Raw genomic sequence first — 16845 nt, 5'->3', positions numbered from 1 at the left:
GACAGCGTTTTGCGTAGAGAGCCTGCTTTGCGGCACCCTCAGCATCATCGCAGAGCAGCACCGGGTTGAAATGACAACGAAGCAGAAGGCGGTCTCGCTCGAGACAAAACTGCAGATATTCAGATCTGTGGACAGTGGCCGCAAGAAAAAGAATGTTGCAGCGGAGTTCAGCGTTCCCCCAAGTACCTTATCCACCATTTTAGCCGCAAGAAAGAAGATTGAGGGCAACTCCGAGAATGCTATACACGATTTCAGTTTCGATACCTGGGGGCTGCCATATTGCTAGACCCCAGCGCCGCGTAGCGGCGTTGCCGTTACGGGCTGTTACTTTTGGCTTGGGCTGCTCGGGCTGCGTTGCGTCTCAGCGTGTTTTGGAGTGCAGCTCGTCGTTCTGCCGGCACCCGGTCGCAAAATAAATCTGCCGAAACGTAGCAGTGGTGAGCTTGAAGCCGTATACGTGTGCATTTTGAAAGGCGCAAGCGGCTGGAAGCGCTGGTGGTCAAGGCCACCAACCGCCCGTTATTGCATCGACGGAGCAAACGATCACGATAGGTGAGTGTCTGTGCTACTTACTACTAAAATAATGAATAACCGTAGTAAACAAATAAATATCGTTTTTTAACGGCTGCGTAGCATGTTACAGTCTTTGTAAGTTACCGCGGGCCACCTGACATTCAGCGGAATGAAGGGCCGGCAGTACGCTGACTGCGAGTCGTCGATCTGCGCTGCCTTCTGCCACCGATGGGCTGGCGTTCCGAAATTACTCGCGAGGGCTCCGGCAATCCCGCACAGTTCGTCTTTGGCCGCATCTGACGTGTACCGTACGTTCTACTACATGTAAATCCTTCGAATTAGCTTCGTCAGTACGCGTGCTCTTTCCCGTTGTCGGCCGCGTCCCACATAGCCACACCACTGCAATGTGGAACTCGCTCGATGCGTCACGAAACAGAAAGTTGGAAAGAACGAGATTGGTATACCCTTCACGCCTCGTACGTAGGCTGCACGAGCGCACGCAGCCGTGAGAGCGCAATTTGATTATGTGCGAGGCAGTGTTGATAGTCTGCCCAGTTGCCGAAATATGTGTAAGGTCGCCAACTCCTGTTGCGTCAGAGTATTTTGCGCAACTATATGTGCTTTGCGATCGGACTTGTGTGCCTTGTATTCGGGCAGTTAACCAGCATTATCGCATCTGTTTTGCACTGCTCAAATTTCAAGAAGGGAGAAGCAACTGTGGGATCCATATTATGGCAGCACTACAGTGAACTCATGATCGTACATATCTCCTTAAGAGCTGTAGCGCCCAATGCACTTTTGCCGGCCTTTGGAGGTATCTTTATTGTAATGTCCTTTTCATGCCGTCTTTTTTTTTCAGATGGTGACATCCATGCTCATCCCCTGCTCGTGCAGCAGTGGACAGATGACACCAAACCCTGGCCAAGCATAACAAGTGCTCATATTGTATGCTACTTGATTAGATCAAAGGCCTGTGATCTTAAAGAGGCAGAGGCGTACAAAAGCCTGGAGTCTTATAACCAGCTGCAGTGCGGTTGGGTGGGCCGGGTGCTGAGTCACGAAGCAGCTGCTGATATTGTGTATGTGAAGGCCGATGTGCGACCCTCTCAGGCAGCAAACAAAAAACCATGGTCGCCATGGGCCTGTGTGCGGAAGAATGGTCAAGTGGTGACTGCTGGTTGTTCTTGCATGGCTGGAAAAGCACGTGTTTGTAGCCATATTGGTGCCCTGTTGTGGAAGCTAGAAATGGGCGTCCAGCTAGGCATCACTGGCATCTCATGTACCGACAAGACGGCAGCTTGGAATCGGGGTACAAAGAGAAATGTTGAGCCGGCCCTTCTCAATTCCATGTCCTTCAATCTTAAGAGGTCAACGGTGGACCCCGCAAGCACGCAGCACCCAAGGCCGACCCGAAAGGTCAAGCATTTTGCAAGCAAAGAAAAACTCGCAGACCACATCAAGAAGTCACCTTATGGCGAGCTCTTCAATATTCCTAGTGAGTATTGCTGAGATGACACACATCTATTAAACAAGCTGGTTGCCGGTGTAGTAATATGAGTGTGCTTTGCTGGTATTCAGTGTCAGATAACATTGTCACTTGCTGCATATAGTACGAGTAAGGCTCTACAACAAGGAAGTGGCAAGTGATCAAAGTCATTAGTTTCTAGAAGTTCAGTAGCACAATGAGGACCATGGACACTCATGAGTGAAAACTGATCTAAGATATAGAGCTTATGTACTTTATATGGAATACACATGCAGCTCATTTTGGAAGCCAGTCATTTTCGCAGACAGAGGAGAAAACAATTGGCACATTTTGAAGATATTTCACATTCCAAGAAAAATCTGTTTGCAAGCACATGTGAATGAGAAAAATCATGAACCTGTTTGAATTCTGTGTAATGGCTGGCTGGACGACAAATTTTCGTATTGTCGGTAACACAGAACACGAATAATGAGAGCTTCATTTCTTTCCAAGGAAAGAGAAGCCATTTTTGAGAACTCCGGCTCATAAGAAAAAAAATTTGCTCATTGACACGTGTATCTGGGAGAGAATGAATGCTGCATTTAATGTAAAAAAAAAGTTCACCGCTGTATGTGTTTAGTCCCATTTTGCAGTGTTCCGTATGAAAGAGATGATTTCTTTCTTAGTTAGAGCTGCATATTCAGTGCAGTTATGTGCTGTGAGGATAAACTGAAATGGAACACTGTAAGGAGAAAAATAGAGTGTAAGTGTAAAAGGGATCTATATCTTTGAATGTTAGTTTGTGGAAAGACTTTGCCAAGCATTGACAATTCCTCGGAGCACGTGCTAGCCACATATGAAAAATTTTCATTGTAGAACATATTTTCTACTTTTTTGATGAATGCAGTTGCAAGTGAACACTGGGCTGATCCATCCATTTATTCACTCTTGTCCTGATTGCACTGTCATATTTTTTGAAAATGTAGGTAGTACATTGACTACTATATGTAGGTGCGAGTTTGAGTGCCTTTCATGGAATGAAATTGGCTGTTAGGCATTGTGGTGATGCTTTTCATTTGCAGGCACCCTTCTCCACAACACATTGATGACGACGAGAAGGGAGATCCAGCAACCTTCTCAGGCACCAGCAAGTGTCCAGAGGCAACAAGCGGCACATCACTCAGAGAGGGTAGCGACAAAAATGCATAAGCCTTTGTCATGCATGAACATAACTTGACTCATTTATCTTGAATTGGAATGCAAGCTTTAGGAATGACCTGAACCCACAGCCATGCTCAATGTAATCTTGCTGACAAGGCAGTGTTGCCGCCCTTTTATTGTTGCTTAAACTGTTATAGTCAGACTTCTTAACATCTTTGCCCTTAATAAAAATTTATAACTAGACTAATGAAGACATTTTTTTCAGGTTGCCTTCCAGTCACCGAAGTGCAAAGAAAGGCAGCTGAACAAAGTGGAGCCACCAGTGGACGACTTCGAGATTACTCTCGAAAGACCTCTGTGCAACCTCAACTTCGGAAAGCTGCTTGGAAGTGAGCGAGCAGTGGATAAGCTCAGCCTTACCATGACCTCTGCAAAAAAAATTGAAGCTGCCACAAGGGAGCAAAGAAACTGTGCCGAGTGGTTTTCCCACCGCAAGGGCAGGATAACTGCTTCATTGTTCAAAGATGTTTGCCGTTCCAAACGATTGAATTGCGAGTCATTAATGAAGAGAATACTTAATGACAACTGCATTACCAGCCTTGCCGTGCAGTATGGCATAAATTATGAGCAGTTAGCGAAACAGCGTGCTCTTGCTGCTTTTCAAACAAAGCATACAAATTGCAGACTCGAAGATTGCGGTTTGATGATTCATCCAAGGTATCCGTATCTTGGGTGTAGTCCAGACGGTTTGCTTGTCTGCGATTGCCACCCCCCAGCACTTTTAGAGGTTAAATGCCTATATAGCTTGCGGCATGTACATCCGGACGAATTAATTAAGGAGGGGCAGTGCAAGGCAGATTTTTGCTTAGATTCTGCAGGTGTACTAAAGGCAGCACATAAATACTACTACCAAGTTCAGGCACAGCTGCACCTGAACCTGGTAGGGAGCACTGTTTGCTACCTGTACTTGCATGTAGACCAAGGGGGAGCATTGATTCCAGTCAAGAGAGATGAAGGATTCATGGAAACCCACATTAATAATCTTGAAAGCTTTTTTGAGAGCATAATATTGCCTAGGCTGTGAAGGGAGTTGGTTGCTAAATTTACGAGGATAACATAAGTCTCAGCTGGATGATGCCTTTATGGTGCAGTGGATATAACCAAGGCTGATGATGCACAGCAGGAACTTCCTCCTCCTTGCACAGCTGTCTCCTAAAGACGCAGCGGCCATAGAGTGCACTGTTAGTGATGCCTGTGTTCTGCATTTTTTGCTTTCTTAGAGTGTTAATCACACGTTCGCATTTGAAATAAATGAGTCAAGCCCTAACAGTACTGGGATTGAAGCTGAACCTTTATTGTTCTTTCTGCTCTTTGATCAGAGGGCCCTTCAGATTGCATAGGCCAGCACAAACGAAAACAATCGTGTTGATATGCTTCCTTGACTTGATAGGCAAAGCCTGCTTAAAAATTCGATAAGTCTTTATCCGATTGATAGCGCGTTCCACATGGATGCGCAGTGAAGCGATTCGCCTGGTTTTTGTCACTTCTTTTTCAGACAGTTGACTCTTTCCTAAAAGACAACAAATATGAGCATTTCAAACCCAGAGGTGCATGAAAGCTTGCAATGTAGAGAACACTCTACATACCTCTGGTGAAGGCCGGTACATTCATGCGGATTCCTTGTGCTTCAAGATGTGGCTCAAGCTTGAATCCACGATCTGCCATAATTTCGTCGCCTGGGAGTAAATAGTCCTCCACACCACATGTCCGAACTATGCATTTATCGGAGGCCCTTCCACCATATACATCTGATACAAACATGATTAGCCCGTTGGGCGCTATGACTGTCAAAAACTTGATAGTATTTGACCCTTTGTATGCGCTGTAGCTCTGTGCCCTTGCCATTAATTTCTTGGGTCTTTGCAACCACGCCTCTGTGCAGTGAAATATGCATGTTGTGCGGCCGTAGCCATTCTTGACAAAGGTGTACGGCATACTGTCATAAACTACTGACCGAGGCAGCCACACCACTATGTCTTCCATTACTTTAGCTAAGGTGGACATCATACTTGAGAATATTGTTGACACTGTCGCAATTGAAATGCTGAATCTTCTTGCAAGGTCCCCACAGAGGAGCCCAAGTCTTAGTCTCATAAGTGTGAGCAACAGCTGTTGTTCTAAACCCAATATTCCCCCTACTTTTGTGCCATTGGCCCTCAGTAAAAGAATGAGCTTATTAAAAGCATCAAACGGGAGGCAAGTGTAGAAGTGTACGTCTTGTGGCGTTAAGTACTGAAAGTGAATGCTTCTCATTGTAAGAGGAGTGTTTGAACTGTCATTTGTGTCTGCATATGTGTGGTCTGGGACTGGTTCCTCCAATTCCCACTGTGTAGAGTTGTCTTTCTTCTCCACCTGAAATAATAAACAATCTTTTATATTGTTTTGAGAATCCATTTTCTTATAAATTACCTTCATTTCTGTTTCCTCCCTTGACAAACTGCTGTTTTGTTGGTCAGCGGCCATCTGTCGGAAAAATGCAGGAAAAGAAAAACATGAAGGCAATGCAGGTTGTCTTGGTTGGAAAAGTGAACTTTGTATGAGCACTCACAGTTGTTTCTTCAAAGCTAGCGTCTAGGCGAGACGAAGCAGCATCAGTTTTTAATGAGACCTGCTAAAAAAAAAAAGAGGCAACATCAGAAACGACCGTCTGGAAGCTCGGACAGCATGCAAGCTTATATCCAGTTTACTGGTGCATAGCAAGCTCGTTTTTGGAAATTAATACAGATTTGATAGTTATAGCCATGAGGGTTAACAACTTGCTGGCAGACAAACACAAGAATGGCAAAAACGGCCTATTTCAGTATGTAGTGGACCTGTATGTGCATGCATGCTTACATCTAGTTTGTTGCTGGTTGCAAATACATCTTGAACATTACTGATAACCTGTGAAAGAAAGTGCAACAGATGGCTGCAATTTAGCTTCAGCAACAAAGGAATGATGAGAGCATGCATACTTTCACTCCGTGGCTGAAAGGCAGGCTGACCGAGTGATGTCCGATACAAACAACCTGCCAACAGAGAAGTACATTAGCTGTGAGTCTACTTTCTCAGCACATTGCAAAGCATCAAATAGTGAATGCACACTAACACTGTTTGCTGATTGAGGACAGGCTTGCTATGGAATCTTCTGTGTTGGATGAGACATGTTATGAAACAGTGCAAATAACCCTGATCTCAAATTATCTAGCATGTGATGATGCTTAACAAGCTTCTCCGTACAATAACTCTGGCTTCACTAGAACAGTCATAGCTTGTCGAGACAGATTCAGTGCAAATGACATGACAAATGCCTCGCACCTTTTGTGTGCTATACGTGAGTGTGTTGCTCCAGACGTCACTCTGCATAGGACCTCTTGCATGCTCAAATATTTTGGGAAAATTTCCCTCACAGTGCTACACTCTGTTTAGGCAACAAATTGCACAATACTCAAAATCATGAGCTCTGAAAGCCAGTGCACTGCACAATTCCTTTTCTCTGCTTTACATGGCGGCATCAGCATAGATAAGTGCCTAAAGCCATCTGCCTACCAATGTATAACTAGATATGGTACTTGATGCCTTTGTTGCACTGTATGATCTTTCTAAAAGACTCGCGTTTGTGAAATTGCTGTTCTGTATATTTTTTGTACACGAGTCTCATTTCTTGCTCGAATTTCACAGCTGTGCATTCGTCTGAACCGAATATTTGAGACTGCTGTGTTTTTATTGCTTTGAAACACCTTGCCACCTGTCTGTACTTCAGCCCGCTCCTGTAGAAGCCCGATAAATGCTAACAATATTGTGAAATAATAAATGCGCATTTCTTACATTGTGCGGTGCCGTCTGCTGAACTGCATCAGATGCTTCGGACTCGTCACTTGGGCTTTCTTGTCTCTAAAATGCGAAACAAGTGTAACGTGAGCAACAGCTAGCAAGGCAGCAATGTGGGCTAGTTGGTTGTACATTTGATGGGAATAACGCGCTACACAAGGAAAAACAACAACTGAAACGACGGCGCTTGGACTTTGGTGGGAATAACCCGCTACACGAGGAAAAACGACAACTGAAACGAGGGCGCTTGTGCAAGCGCCGTCGTTTCAGTTGTTTTTTCGTGTGCAGCGCGTTATTCCCATCAAATGTAACGTGAGTTCCAGCATTTCCATGTACAGACTCAACAATCTGACCTTTCGTTTGACAGGTGGTGGACCACGGTCATCGCGCATCAGGCATCTGCGGCCGTGGATGACCTGAAACGATTATTATTTCTACTAACGGAAATAAAAAGCGCTCCTGTACATCACATATGGCGGTGGTGAAGTTGTAAAGCTGCACTTTTACGTTATCGACAACGTTTTAAGTTCAATCTGCGGCCAACCAGCGCATATCGCACCACTGTCGCGAAACGTGCCCGGTGATGGAGCAGGCAATGGAAAAAAAAGTGACAAATGCTGTCCGTGCTTTTACGCATGCAAAATGCAGCATAATAAACATTTAAGCTCTGCAGCAAGCAAATTGCATGTTTACTATACGTAAAACGACAATAATTGTACTTGCCTTTCGCTCGTAGCCGAGATTCAGCATGGGCAGTGGGTTTTGCTCCGTTCGCTTGCCATCGACGAAATGCAGAGAACAGACGCGCGAGTTTGTAGTCGGGGCAAAGTCCTTTCTGTTAACCAGCGACGTCCACTGACGATTCAACTCGGGGTCGACGAGAAATCGGTGCAACATGAACATGTCACACCCGCACTGAGACCTGGACACAGCATGCTTGGCGCAAGTGCTATCGGCGATGTTTTTCCTTTTACGCTGGTTGTTGCCACAGCCGACGACTACGCAGTGCTGACCAGTTGAAGTTCGCGCCGAGTACGGCATCGCGGCATTAGTTGCGAAAGGCGAGAAAATCACGATAAGGTACGGATATCTGTAAACAAGCTACGCCGAGAAGGTAAGAGCCGGCGATGTAACAGCCCGCAGCCAGTTGGCCACCGTGGCAGGCTGGAGAAGCGCGCGGTTCGAGAGTATTTTCTCCCTCTCCCAGCAGCCCTCGGTAAAATCGTGTATAAAAGCTGACCGTAAGCGAGTTAGGCCTTGCCATCACCCGGACTTGGAAGCGGCTTTGCTTTCATGGTTTAAAGACGTGAGGGCTCGAAACTTGCCCAGTATCGGGAGCACTTCTTCAAACGAAGGCCGTCAGCCTGGCCTGCGCACTAGGGCATGACGATTTCCGTGCAAGCAGCGGTTGGCTGCTACGTTTTAAAGATATACATTAGATCGCGTGCCACACATTGTCTGGCGAAGGGACTGCTGTCGACGCGGAGACATGAGGAAAGTGGCTAGAGAATTTTCGGCCTCTGCTCCAGGAATACGACGAGCGCAACGTGTACAACGTTGACGAAACCGGCGTGTTTGTCAAGTTGTTGCCAGAGCGGTCACTGGCAGTAAAGAATGAAACCTGCCATGGAGGAAAAAAGAACAAAGACCGGGTGACGGTTGCCGTTGCCGTGAACATGGATGGCTCAGACAAAAGACGACTCACCGTAATCGGCAAGTCTGCACGTCCCAGGTGCTTGAAAGGAGTTGCGTACTTGTCTAACAAAAAGGCCTGGATGACGTCCAAGCTTTCGAAGACTGGCTCAAAGATTTCGACCAGGACATGGAGAGGCAGCACAGGAAGGTCCTGTTGCTCTTGGACAACTGTTCGGCGCACAAAGTCTCGATCGTGCTGAAGGCAGTTCGTTTGGTGTTTCTGCCACCAAACGCAATTTCTGCTTTGCAACCGTTGGACAAGGGCATTATCCGTTCACTCAAGTGCAATTACCGGAAGCGTTTGGTGATGCAACTGGTTTTCGATATTGATCGACGGAGATCAACAACCATCAACATCAAGACGACGCTTGAAATGTTTTATGAATCTTGGAATGAGGTGAGGCAGTCAAGAATAAGGAACTGTTTCCCGGATGCCGGTTTTGTTTTGCCTGCCGTCGACGACGAAGTTCAGCCTGATGAAAACCTGGTAGAGCTGGACAAAACTTGGGATCGACTGGCACTCCCAGGAATCGCATTTGACGATTTCATTTCGGCCGATGAGAACTCTGCCGTGGCGCCTGAGCTGACGGATCAAGAAATTGTGGATCGCGTCGTGGTCCCCGAGGATAACAGCAGCAGCTATAGCGAAGATGACAGCGAACGTGATGAACCACCAATAAGCAGTGCGGACGCAGCGGACATGGCCAGGTGGCTGAAAGGCTATTTGGAGAAACTGCCGACGACCAAAACTGCTGAGGTAGAAAAGGCCCTCTTGTGCATGGACACTGTGGAAAACTTTATTCTGCTCAGTGCTGTGAAAAGCCACCAGACAAAGATCACATCCTTCTTCAGATAAACGAACGCAGACCTGTTTTGTCGAACTTTGTTCTTTTGTAATTCGACTTTCCCATACTACGCTCAATTTTGTTTTAAATGCCACAAACCACAAGGAGACAGGTAAGGATTACCTCGTTTATAGTGGGTTCGAAGCCCAGAATAATGCATTTTAGTATTTAGAATATTTGCGCGAGCCAAATTGCGGATTTGTCAGAGCCGATATTTATGCATACTGTTACAACGAATATCGGGTATAACAAACTAATTTACGGTCCCGATGCTACTTCGTTATAACGAGGTTCGACTGTATCTGTCTTTCATATCGGCTGACACCTGAACCGTAAAGGGAAAATGGAGGGAGTGAAAAAAAAGAAGAAAAAGGTGCCGTAGTGGAGGGTTCTGGAATAATTTAGACCACCTGGGGATGTTTAGCGTGCACTGACATCGCGCACTATCCACTGAGCCAATGCGGCGGGTTCCCTTCGTGGGTGCGGAACCCACTTCGGAAAGTATTTTATTTACGAAACTTAATTTTTCTTTTTCTGATTAGGTCACGTGGTTTTTCCAAACCTCTGGGGAGGACAACGCCTGATTTTCCTCCTTATGAGCTGCTATGCTTTCGCAAAAATGAAAATATGCTGCCTTCTACTTACGAACGGCGCTGATCATTTTACCTAGGCTGCTTGCACACATGTGTTTCCTGCATTTATACACAAGTATGGTGACAGGTTGCTCAGCGTACAAATTATTGAATAATACCATTTAAACGTGTAACCATTTTTGGGATGCGCTTGTATAGGAATTGTACCTGCATGCACGTGACTTTCTGGCATCCTAGTTCACTGCCTTTTTCTGCATGTGTGTGTGTGTGTGTGTGTGTTGGGCTGAGTGTGTGGGTGTGCGCGCGCGCGCCACGGTAGAGTCCATTGCATGCAGTGGCGCAAAAACGCGGAGCTCCCACTTGGCTTGTCGCAAGTTTGGCTTGGTTAGGAGGGCGAGGGCCGGCTCAGGATGTGAAGCTTTTAAGTTCTATGGCTGATCACCGGCCTGTCTTATGACGTAGGGATAATGTAAACAGGAAATTCGATAATGTAACATGCAACCAGATCCCTCGGATTTTTTTTTCATCACATTACTCAGCATGAACATGTCCAGATATCGAGAACCACACGCTCGAGACAAGACAGGCTTTTTGCGCGAGTGGTTTTCTTCCACCGGCCTTGAGGAAACGTGCGCGCCCATTTTCATACGACAGTAATTCATGTCCCCATAAAAAAAGACATGCTATGCTTGATGAATCGTTTATCTTCAAGACAGTCACGTTTCAATGCCCGCCCCCCAAGTCGCCACGTGCTCATCGGCCATGGCGGCCTCGTCGACGGCGACGTGCGCAAGCAGTCATATCGGAAAAGAGCGGGCTTTCTGCGCACCTATTCGCTCGCGTCAGCCGCCGCCTCATCAACCGTCGTCGGACGACGTGCGAAAATTATCTGGTAGGTCCACATTGGTGGCGGCGCTCACCATCGGGTGAAAATCGCCGGCCTCACGCCGTAAAAACGCCTCATGCATCCCGGCATTAAACGCTGTGGCTGAGCGGGGTTAAGATACCAGATTACGATACCTGGTGACATGACCAAGCGCCGTCACATGTCCGAGATGGGAGGTGCACCAGCGGGTGGCTGTTGGCTGGTTATACGGTCGAGTGCTCATTGCTCGCCGGGCTAAATGTTACGTCATGAGACCATGCGAAATAGCCTGAAATTTCGAACACAAAATATGCAGAGGACACCAAGCCGCAGAAAAGACCTGTTAATGCTATAGCATCATACCAACAAGGCGGAGCTAAGTGTTCCCCAAATTTCTTAATTTCAGCGCGATTTCTTTTCTTTGTTCAAAAGTACTGCTCATAGTGCTGCCGCAATGAGGAGTTGTGTAGTCAAGTCATCAATGTTGTACTTTGCGATCGTTATGGAGCGCTTGGATTTTGATGTAGGCGAAATGCTAGTGGTCCGTGTACTGTTCGATTTCAGTGCATGTTAAAGAACCTCAGCTGGTCGAAATTTCCGGAGTCTTTCACTACGGCGTTCCTCATAGCCTGAGTCGCTTTGGGACGATAAACCATAAACCAAAACGCATGGAAATATTATACGGCTTATGGAAAAGCGTGATGAAGGAGATTCCACAATTATTTTTGGGTGTGACATAACTATGAGGGATCGGAAAGCAAGCATTGCTTTTTCACGTTGTAAGAACTCGCTCAGCGGCAGCTGGAGCTGTGATGCGCCAAGCATACCTTTTCACGTATTTGAAAGCACTGCCTGACAAATGTTTCAAAGACGATAAGAGATCATATAACGGCAGCAATGCGTCCCACCCGGTCCTCTTCGTTCCTTCTGTTGTTTTTCGTAACTGATCTAAATTGGGATCCAAGTGGAGACACATCACTTATGTTAAAGCTGAAATTTACTAACGTACCCTGACGCCCGGATCTACATGACGTTACTCACCAGCATGGTGACGTGACTCGATTACGACCGACGCTGAATACCCCCGGGAATTCGGTCCCCTCGCCGTCAACGGTGAATGCTGAGGCGGCCGCAGATAGAACATGCCATCGCAAATGAGAATCTCCAAAAGGAGGCCATATTAGGTTCAGGAGTGAAGTTGAAAATAGCGAAAATTAAATGTAGCAATGCGTACATTCAGTTTAACTTCTTCAGCCTACCGAATTTCCTAACCTGTTGAGTGTTTTGCTCAATTCTTTGTTCCTGTCCTTTTGTGCAAGTTGCAAAAACAAAATAAAGGTGGTTTAGCTTTGGTTAAACCTGGAGTGATGCGATAGCTACAGCTGCCCGAGTGGAACTTGGTCACGTGACCAAACACGTGACCAACAACGTGATCAGCCGCACCACGTGACCAACCACGTGACAGGGTGGCGGCGCATCTACAGGGTGTCAACGCAGCCACAGGGTGGCGGTGCCGCCACCACCACGGCGCCGCCACGTTGAAGGCTCGAAATGCTGCCGTAATAATCGCTACAAAAACTCGTACAAAAAATCAAAGCGGCAGTTTACTTGACATGACAGAATACATTTATTATCGCATCACATCATGGCGCAGAAAAAGTCTAAACGATACATTTCGACAGTTTGCTAGAAATGCACAATGCACTTATGCACAGAACCAGCTTGAGAAAGTGTCGGTAGTAAATATTAAGTATGGCAAAACTTTAAACTTTCTACATAGACGTGTACCACTTGCAACCGCCACACATCACTAGGCTGGTTGTGAGGAAAGGAGAGGTGCAACATTCGCGCTACAATGAGGTCAGCCACATGAACCGCGCCGTTTCGCAGGGAACATAGGCAGCCAGAGGTGCACTGCGAAGGCATTTCAAGCGTGCACTGCAGTAATTATAAAACACAATTGGCCTAATCTTGATGAAACCCAAAAAACACAAAACAACACAGCGTGGCGCGATACAAAAAATATAAACATATCATACATGAATACAGATACAGCGTGTAAATATTGCACATCAAGGAAGATTATCACAAATATGGCGAAGAACGAAGAACATTTACTGCACATATAAGTCGACACAAGCACAAACAAAGCATTTCACTCTCGTTTAGTCGTACCAGCGAGAATGCGAGTTTTAGCATTGAGTGAAGAGACATAGTAAACCGTTCAAGCTGCAGGTGTGCACATACTGCACTACAAACATTTTTGATGAATATTTCATTAAAAAAGTAAGAAATGATAAAAACTGAGGCATACAGACTTGTGGTACATCACGAGCAGGCAATTGCTAATTGCAGGCAATTTTTGCTAATAGAAGTCAAGTCGACTGCTGAAAACATCGTTTTTCTCTTTCTGTGCGAAGCATTTCACGCAGTTTGGGAAATGATTTTACTTTCATTGAAATGCCAGCAGCTTTCAATTCGGTCCGCAGTTCAACCGCGTCCATATCCTCGATGCAAGCGGGAGGTGTATCCTCGCGCTCCATTTCAGGAGCGCTTCGAGCCCTATTTGTGCGACTCTCTTCAATCATACCCTCAACCCAGTATGAACGATCGTGTTTTTTGTACGCTTGACTTGTCGTTACATGCACGCTATTCTCAAGGCGTTTTGCCAGCTTCAGCGCATCGGCGGCCGCATTCCATTTATTGGATCTTGCATGATGCAAATGCTTCAGAATATCATTCTTTTTCTCAATGCCTTCGCTCGAAAACCACCCCAAACACTTGAATTCTTTATGCTTATTTGAGGCATGACAGACAAGAATATGCATATATGGCGTCATTCTTTCTGCCCCGTAACCCTTATGCCCTCGTTCTCCAAGTTCTAAGTACGTTTTATGGAATTTGGCTATTTCTTGCTCGATGCTTTCGCCGGTCGTGTTATGTTCAAATTAATCAAAAATGCGACTAAGCATTTTCCAAAGTGAGATAATTTTTTTTTCTGTTTCCGGGCTGAGTTTTCCAGTGAGCCTCTCTGGAAGCATTTCGAGCAGGCGCTCGCAGGAGTCTCCTTGAATACAGGTGAAATTTTTTCCTTTTCTTTCGTCCTGCCACAGTTCAAATTTTACACCACAGCTATTAATTGCCGGCACAATTGCTTCCACGTGAGTGCTCTTGGTGTTTAAGTTCGTAACTTTATCGCGGTTGTCTTTGTCCATTGCTTCGACAATCAATCCATCAACCAGGCGATTAACGACTCTAATGCGCATGTGTAAAATGTCTGGAACCACAAATGCAGGTTCAATGTTGAATAGGGGAACGACTTTCATTCCGAATTCTTCAACAATGCCGTCCTCCCTCATGTTTTTTAGAGTGCGCAGAAGAGGCGGCTTATTACACTCCTCTGTGTTTGCCCCAGCTCTGCTTCGTTCCTTTAAATTAATACGACAGAAAGGACATGGGTGCCTAGAAGACGCTGACTGCAATCCTTGAACCATGAGCAAGAATTTTAGATCTGAGCCCAGACAGACTATGACGGGAACTTCCTGTCCTTCCAAGCTGACACTGACCCTTTTCACAACACCGTTAACTTCGTCTATCAAATCCTTCAAACTTTCTCTAATCTGAAAATAGTTTTAAGAGACTTCGACGACTGCGAGCAGGCGATGTATAAGGTATGGCTCTGCAGCCAGCCGGCTGCTGTCAATCAGGAGAAAAGATAGAGTTGTCCAGCTTGTTCGTGTGCTGGGTACACAGCCATCTCCTTCTATTTTGACCAAAATTGGCTGCGACCTGAGCTGTTCTCCTGTCATACCTCTATTCACTGCGTACTCCGCAACGGCAGTTTCAAGTTCGTGCACAAAAGACACCTGAGCGCCAGCTGCTTCTCCTAGGGTTTTAAACACAGCAGTGCTTTCGTCTAGTTTTTGCCTGTATGAATTGATGACACGGAGCGAGGGTAAATTAGGGACAGCTGAAGACATTTTTTCCCAAAAAACATTGCTTACAAAGTGGTTGTCTAAGAGCGCGGTGATTGCACGGACGCTTTTCTTCTCGGGGGAAGAAAGATCCTGATAGTCAGTTTTACCATTACTGCGGTATTCTTTTTTGATTCCTCGCTCCACGGAGATTCCGTCAATGTCAGAAAATGTAATTTTGTGCAGTAGCCCTCGAGGGTCTTCTACAACCAACTGGCATAAGTCCAAGCCATAGCTTTCCAAAATTTCTTCTAGCCCTTGAACTATCACGCTGCCTACAGAATGCAGCTTTCTTCTATCGGTGCTTTTCGAACCTTCCCCGACCCTTTTCCCGCAGTTGTTGAGCAAGCGGCAGTTTTTTGCCTGTGATGACAGGCCTTTGTTTTCTTTTTGCAGCTGAAGGCATTTTGCCTCAAAATCCTGAATGGACTTACACAGTTCAGAAAGAGACCGTTCTGATACACCCTCCATTCGCTTCACTTCTTCTTGTAAAGCTTGAATAATGATGTCCTTGATACTGTTATTTGAATTTTGAACAGAACTTTCCTTATCGAAGGGAATTTCTACATGGCGCTCTTTTTTAAGGAACCCCTCTTTTGCTCGGCCATTAATTTTTCTGTACTAAGTATCTACCGAGGAGCAGAGGCTTCTAAATCTTGTCTCTACTGCAACCTTTAAACTCTCTGGGAAGGACATGCCAAGTGGAATAAAAGATGTTATTGTCTCAAAATAAGATTTCTCCAAAACCGTTTTGTTGCTAAAGATTTCCAGAACTGTCTTATTTGTCAATGTAAATGAAATTGCACATTCAGAAATCTCTAAGCGCAAAGCTCCCGAACTCATTTTTAAGAAATTCTAAACAACACAAATTGAAATGCAAGAATCAATACTATATCGAAAAAAAAAACAAAGTTCCAAAACGTTTGCTGGCAACATATATGTGAAAGGCGGAAGGCTCACTATTTCTGTGGGCTAGGTTCTGCATGCAACAACCTTCGACACAAGGAACATTTGCAGACTTTCCACAGGATAGCCGTTTGGAAAGAGCTTGCAAGCTTTCTGTCGTGTCACAGCAGCCTTCACACGGACTGGGAACTCAATTGCCACTACACTGCCAAGTTTCGTTTCTCGAGTATGCCACCCAAAGGGAAGATTCAGCTTTGAAATGTCTGACTCATTGCAAACAATCCAACCCCAACCTGTGCCATGCGCTGTGCTTTTAACAAGGCTGGTGGAATTCCTTAGTTTGGCGGAAGGCAGTAAAGAATCTTCTGCAGAAATTCTGATGTCTTTTTTGGGAGATTTTTGTCTGCGTGTGGAGAAATGGAGAAACCCTTTGCCAGGACTGACACATTAGCGGTTGTAAGTTTTTTTTTTTTTTTGTGACAGCCTGGAGGCAAGAGTGCGTCCATGACCTTTCCGGGCCGTTTTCGCAGAGGCGCCGACTATGTCGTGCAGCTCGTGCTTCGCACCATAGGGAACAGAAACATAGCGCATCCAAAAAGCAGCCATGGACCAACACCCTCTCAATGCTAAGGCCTCTCCACCGGCCGCGTGACGTCACGCCAAGGGACCGTGCAGGCCCCGCGCTCCGCGATTTCAGCGCGCCGCGCCCGTCTGCACTATTCGGGTACTGCCGTACGTAGCTGCCTTATAAGTGATTCCTTCATTTTCATTTTTGTCGTTGCTGCAGAAAAGAAATTCGCTAGTTTGTGCGCGCCTTAGGCTATCATTTTATCTGCTTTATATATTTTTTTTATTGCAGAACACCTTATTGTCAAGAAAGTTCGAGCTGCTAATACAGTTTTTTATAATAAACAATTTAGCATACGGCCGCCAATTTCGCATTATTGGTCATTATAAT

At 45.8% G+C, this 16845-nt stretch overlaps 2 protein-coding genes across 6 annotated transcripts; one reads left to right on the top strand and one right to left on the bottom strand.

Moving 5' to 3' along the window:
- The first annotated feature begins 268 nt into the window (after positions 1-268).
- LOC144102049 (uncharacterized) lies at positions 269-4799 on the top strand. Of its 2 annotated transcripts, XM_077635321.1 has the most exons (5): positions 269-552; positions 1373-2008; positions 3061-3167; positions 3405-3528; positions 4695-4799. In XM_077635321.1, the coding sequence occupies exons 2-5, from the start codon at positions 1702-1704 to the stop codon at positions 4700-4702; spliced, it is 546 nt and encodes a 181-aa protein (XP_077491447.1). In that variant the 5' UTR covers positions 269-552; positions 1373-1701; the 3' UTR covers positions 4703-4799. The 2 variants fall into 2 exon arrangements, with proteins under 2 accessions (XP_077491447.1, XP_077491446.1); XM_077635320.1 differs by lacking the exon at positions 4695-4799 and having other exon boundaries at positions 3405-4223.
- On the bottom strand, positions 4492-8240 carry LOC144102048 (uncharacterized). Of its 4 annotated transcripts, none has more exons than XM_077635318.1 (8): positions 7733-8240; positions 7363-7425; positions 7007-7072; positions 6154-6207; positions 5748-5810; positions 5609-5662; positions 4786-5551; positions 4492-4709 (listed from the first exon to the last, which is right to left on the bottom strand). In XM_077635318.1, exons 1-8 carry the CDS (start codon positions 8048-8050, stop codon positions 4492-4494), a joined length of 1602 nt encoding a protein of 533 aa, XP_077491444.1. In that variant the 5' UTR covers positions 8051-8240. The 4 variants fall into 4 exon arrangements, with proteins under 4 accessions (XP_077491444.1, XP_077491445.1, XP_077491442.1 ...); XM_077635319.1 differs by having other exon boundaries at positions 5748-5807; XM_077635316.1 differs by having other exon boundaries at positions 4786-5662.
- Between the last annotated feature and the right edge of the window lie 8605 nt (positions 8241-16845).

This window comes from Amblyomma americanum, chromosome 8, assembly GCF_052857255.1.
Source record: "Amblyomma americanum isolate KBUSLIRL-KWMA chromosome 8, ASM5285725v1, whole genome shotgun sequence".
Lineage (NCBI taxonomy): Eukaryota > Metazoa > Arthropoda > Arachnida > Ixodida > Ixodidae > Amblyomma > Amblyomma americanum.
The sequence above is the reverse complement of the archived record's forward strand: the minus strand, read 5'-3'. Positions and strand labels throughout refer to the sequence as shown.

Excerpts from the sequence above, each read along its gene's own strand:
- LOC144102049 (XM_077635320.1), top strand. The coding sequence starts at position 1,702 with ATGGCTGGAAAAGCACGTGTTTGTAGCCATATTGGTGCCCTGTTGTGG. Across the intron at positions 2,009-3,060 it reads CGAGCTCTTCAATATTCCTA|GCACCCTTCTCCACAACACA; the intron begins GTGAGTATTGCT and ends TTTCATTTGCAG. Across the intron at positions 3,168-3,404 it reads CGGCACATCACTCAGAGAGG|GTTGCCTTCCAGTCACCGAA; the intron begins GTAGCGACAAAA and ends CATTTTTTTCAG.
- LOC144102048 (XM_077635316.1), bottom strand. The coding sequence starts at position 8,050 with ATGCCGTACTCGGCGCGAACTTCAACTGGTCAGCACTGCGTAGTCGTC. Across the intron at positions 7,073-7,362 it reads CACCACCTGTCAAACGAAAG|AGACAAGAAAGCCCAAGTGA; the intron begins GTCAGATTGTTG and ends TTCGCATTTTAG. Across the intron at positions 5,811-6,153 it reads CTTTCAGCCACGGAGTGAAA|CAGGTCTCATTAAAAACTGA; the intron begins GTATGCATGCTC and ends TTTTTTTTTTAG.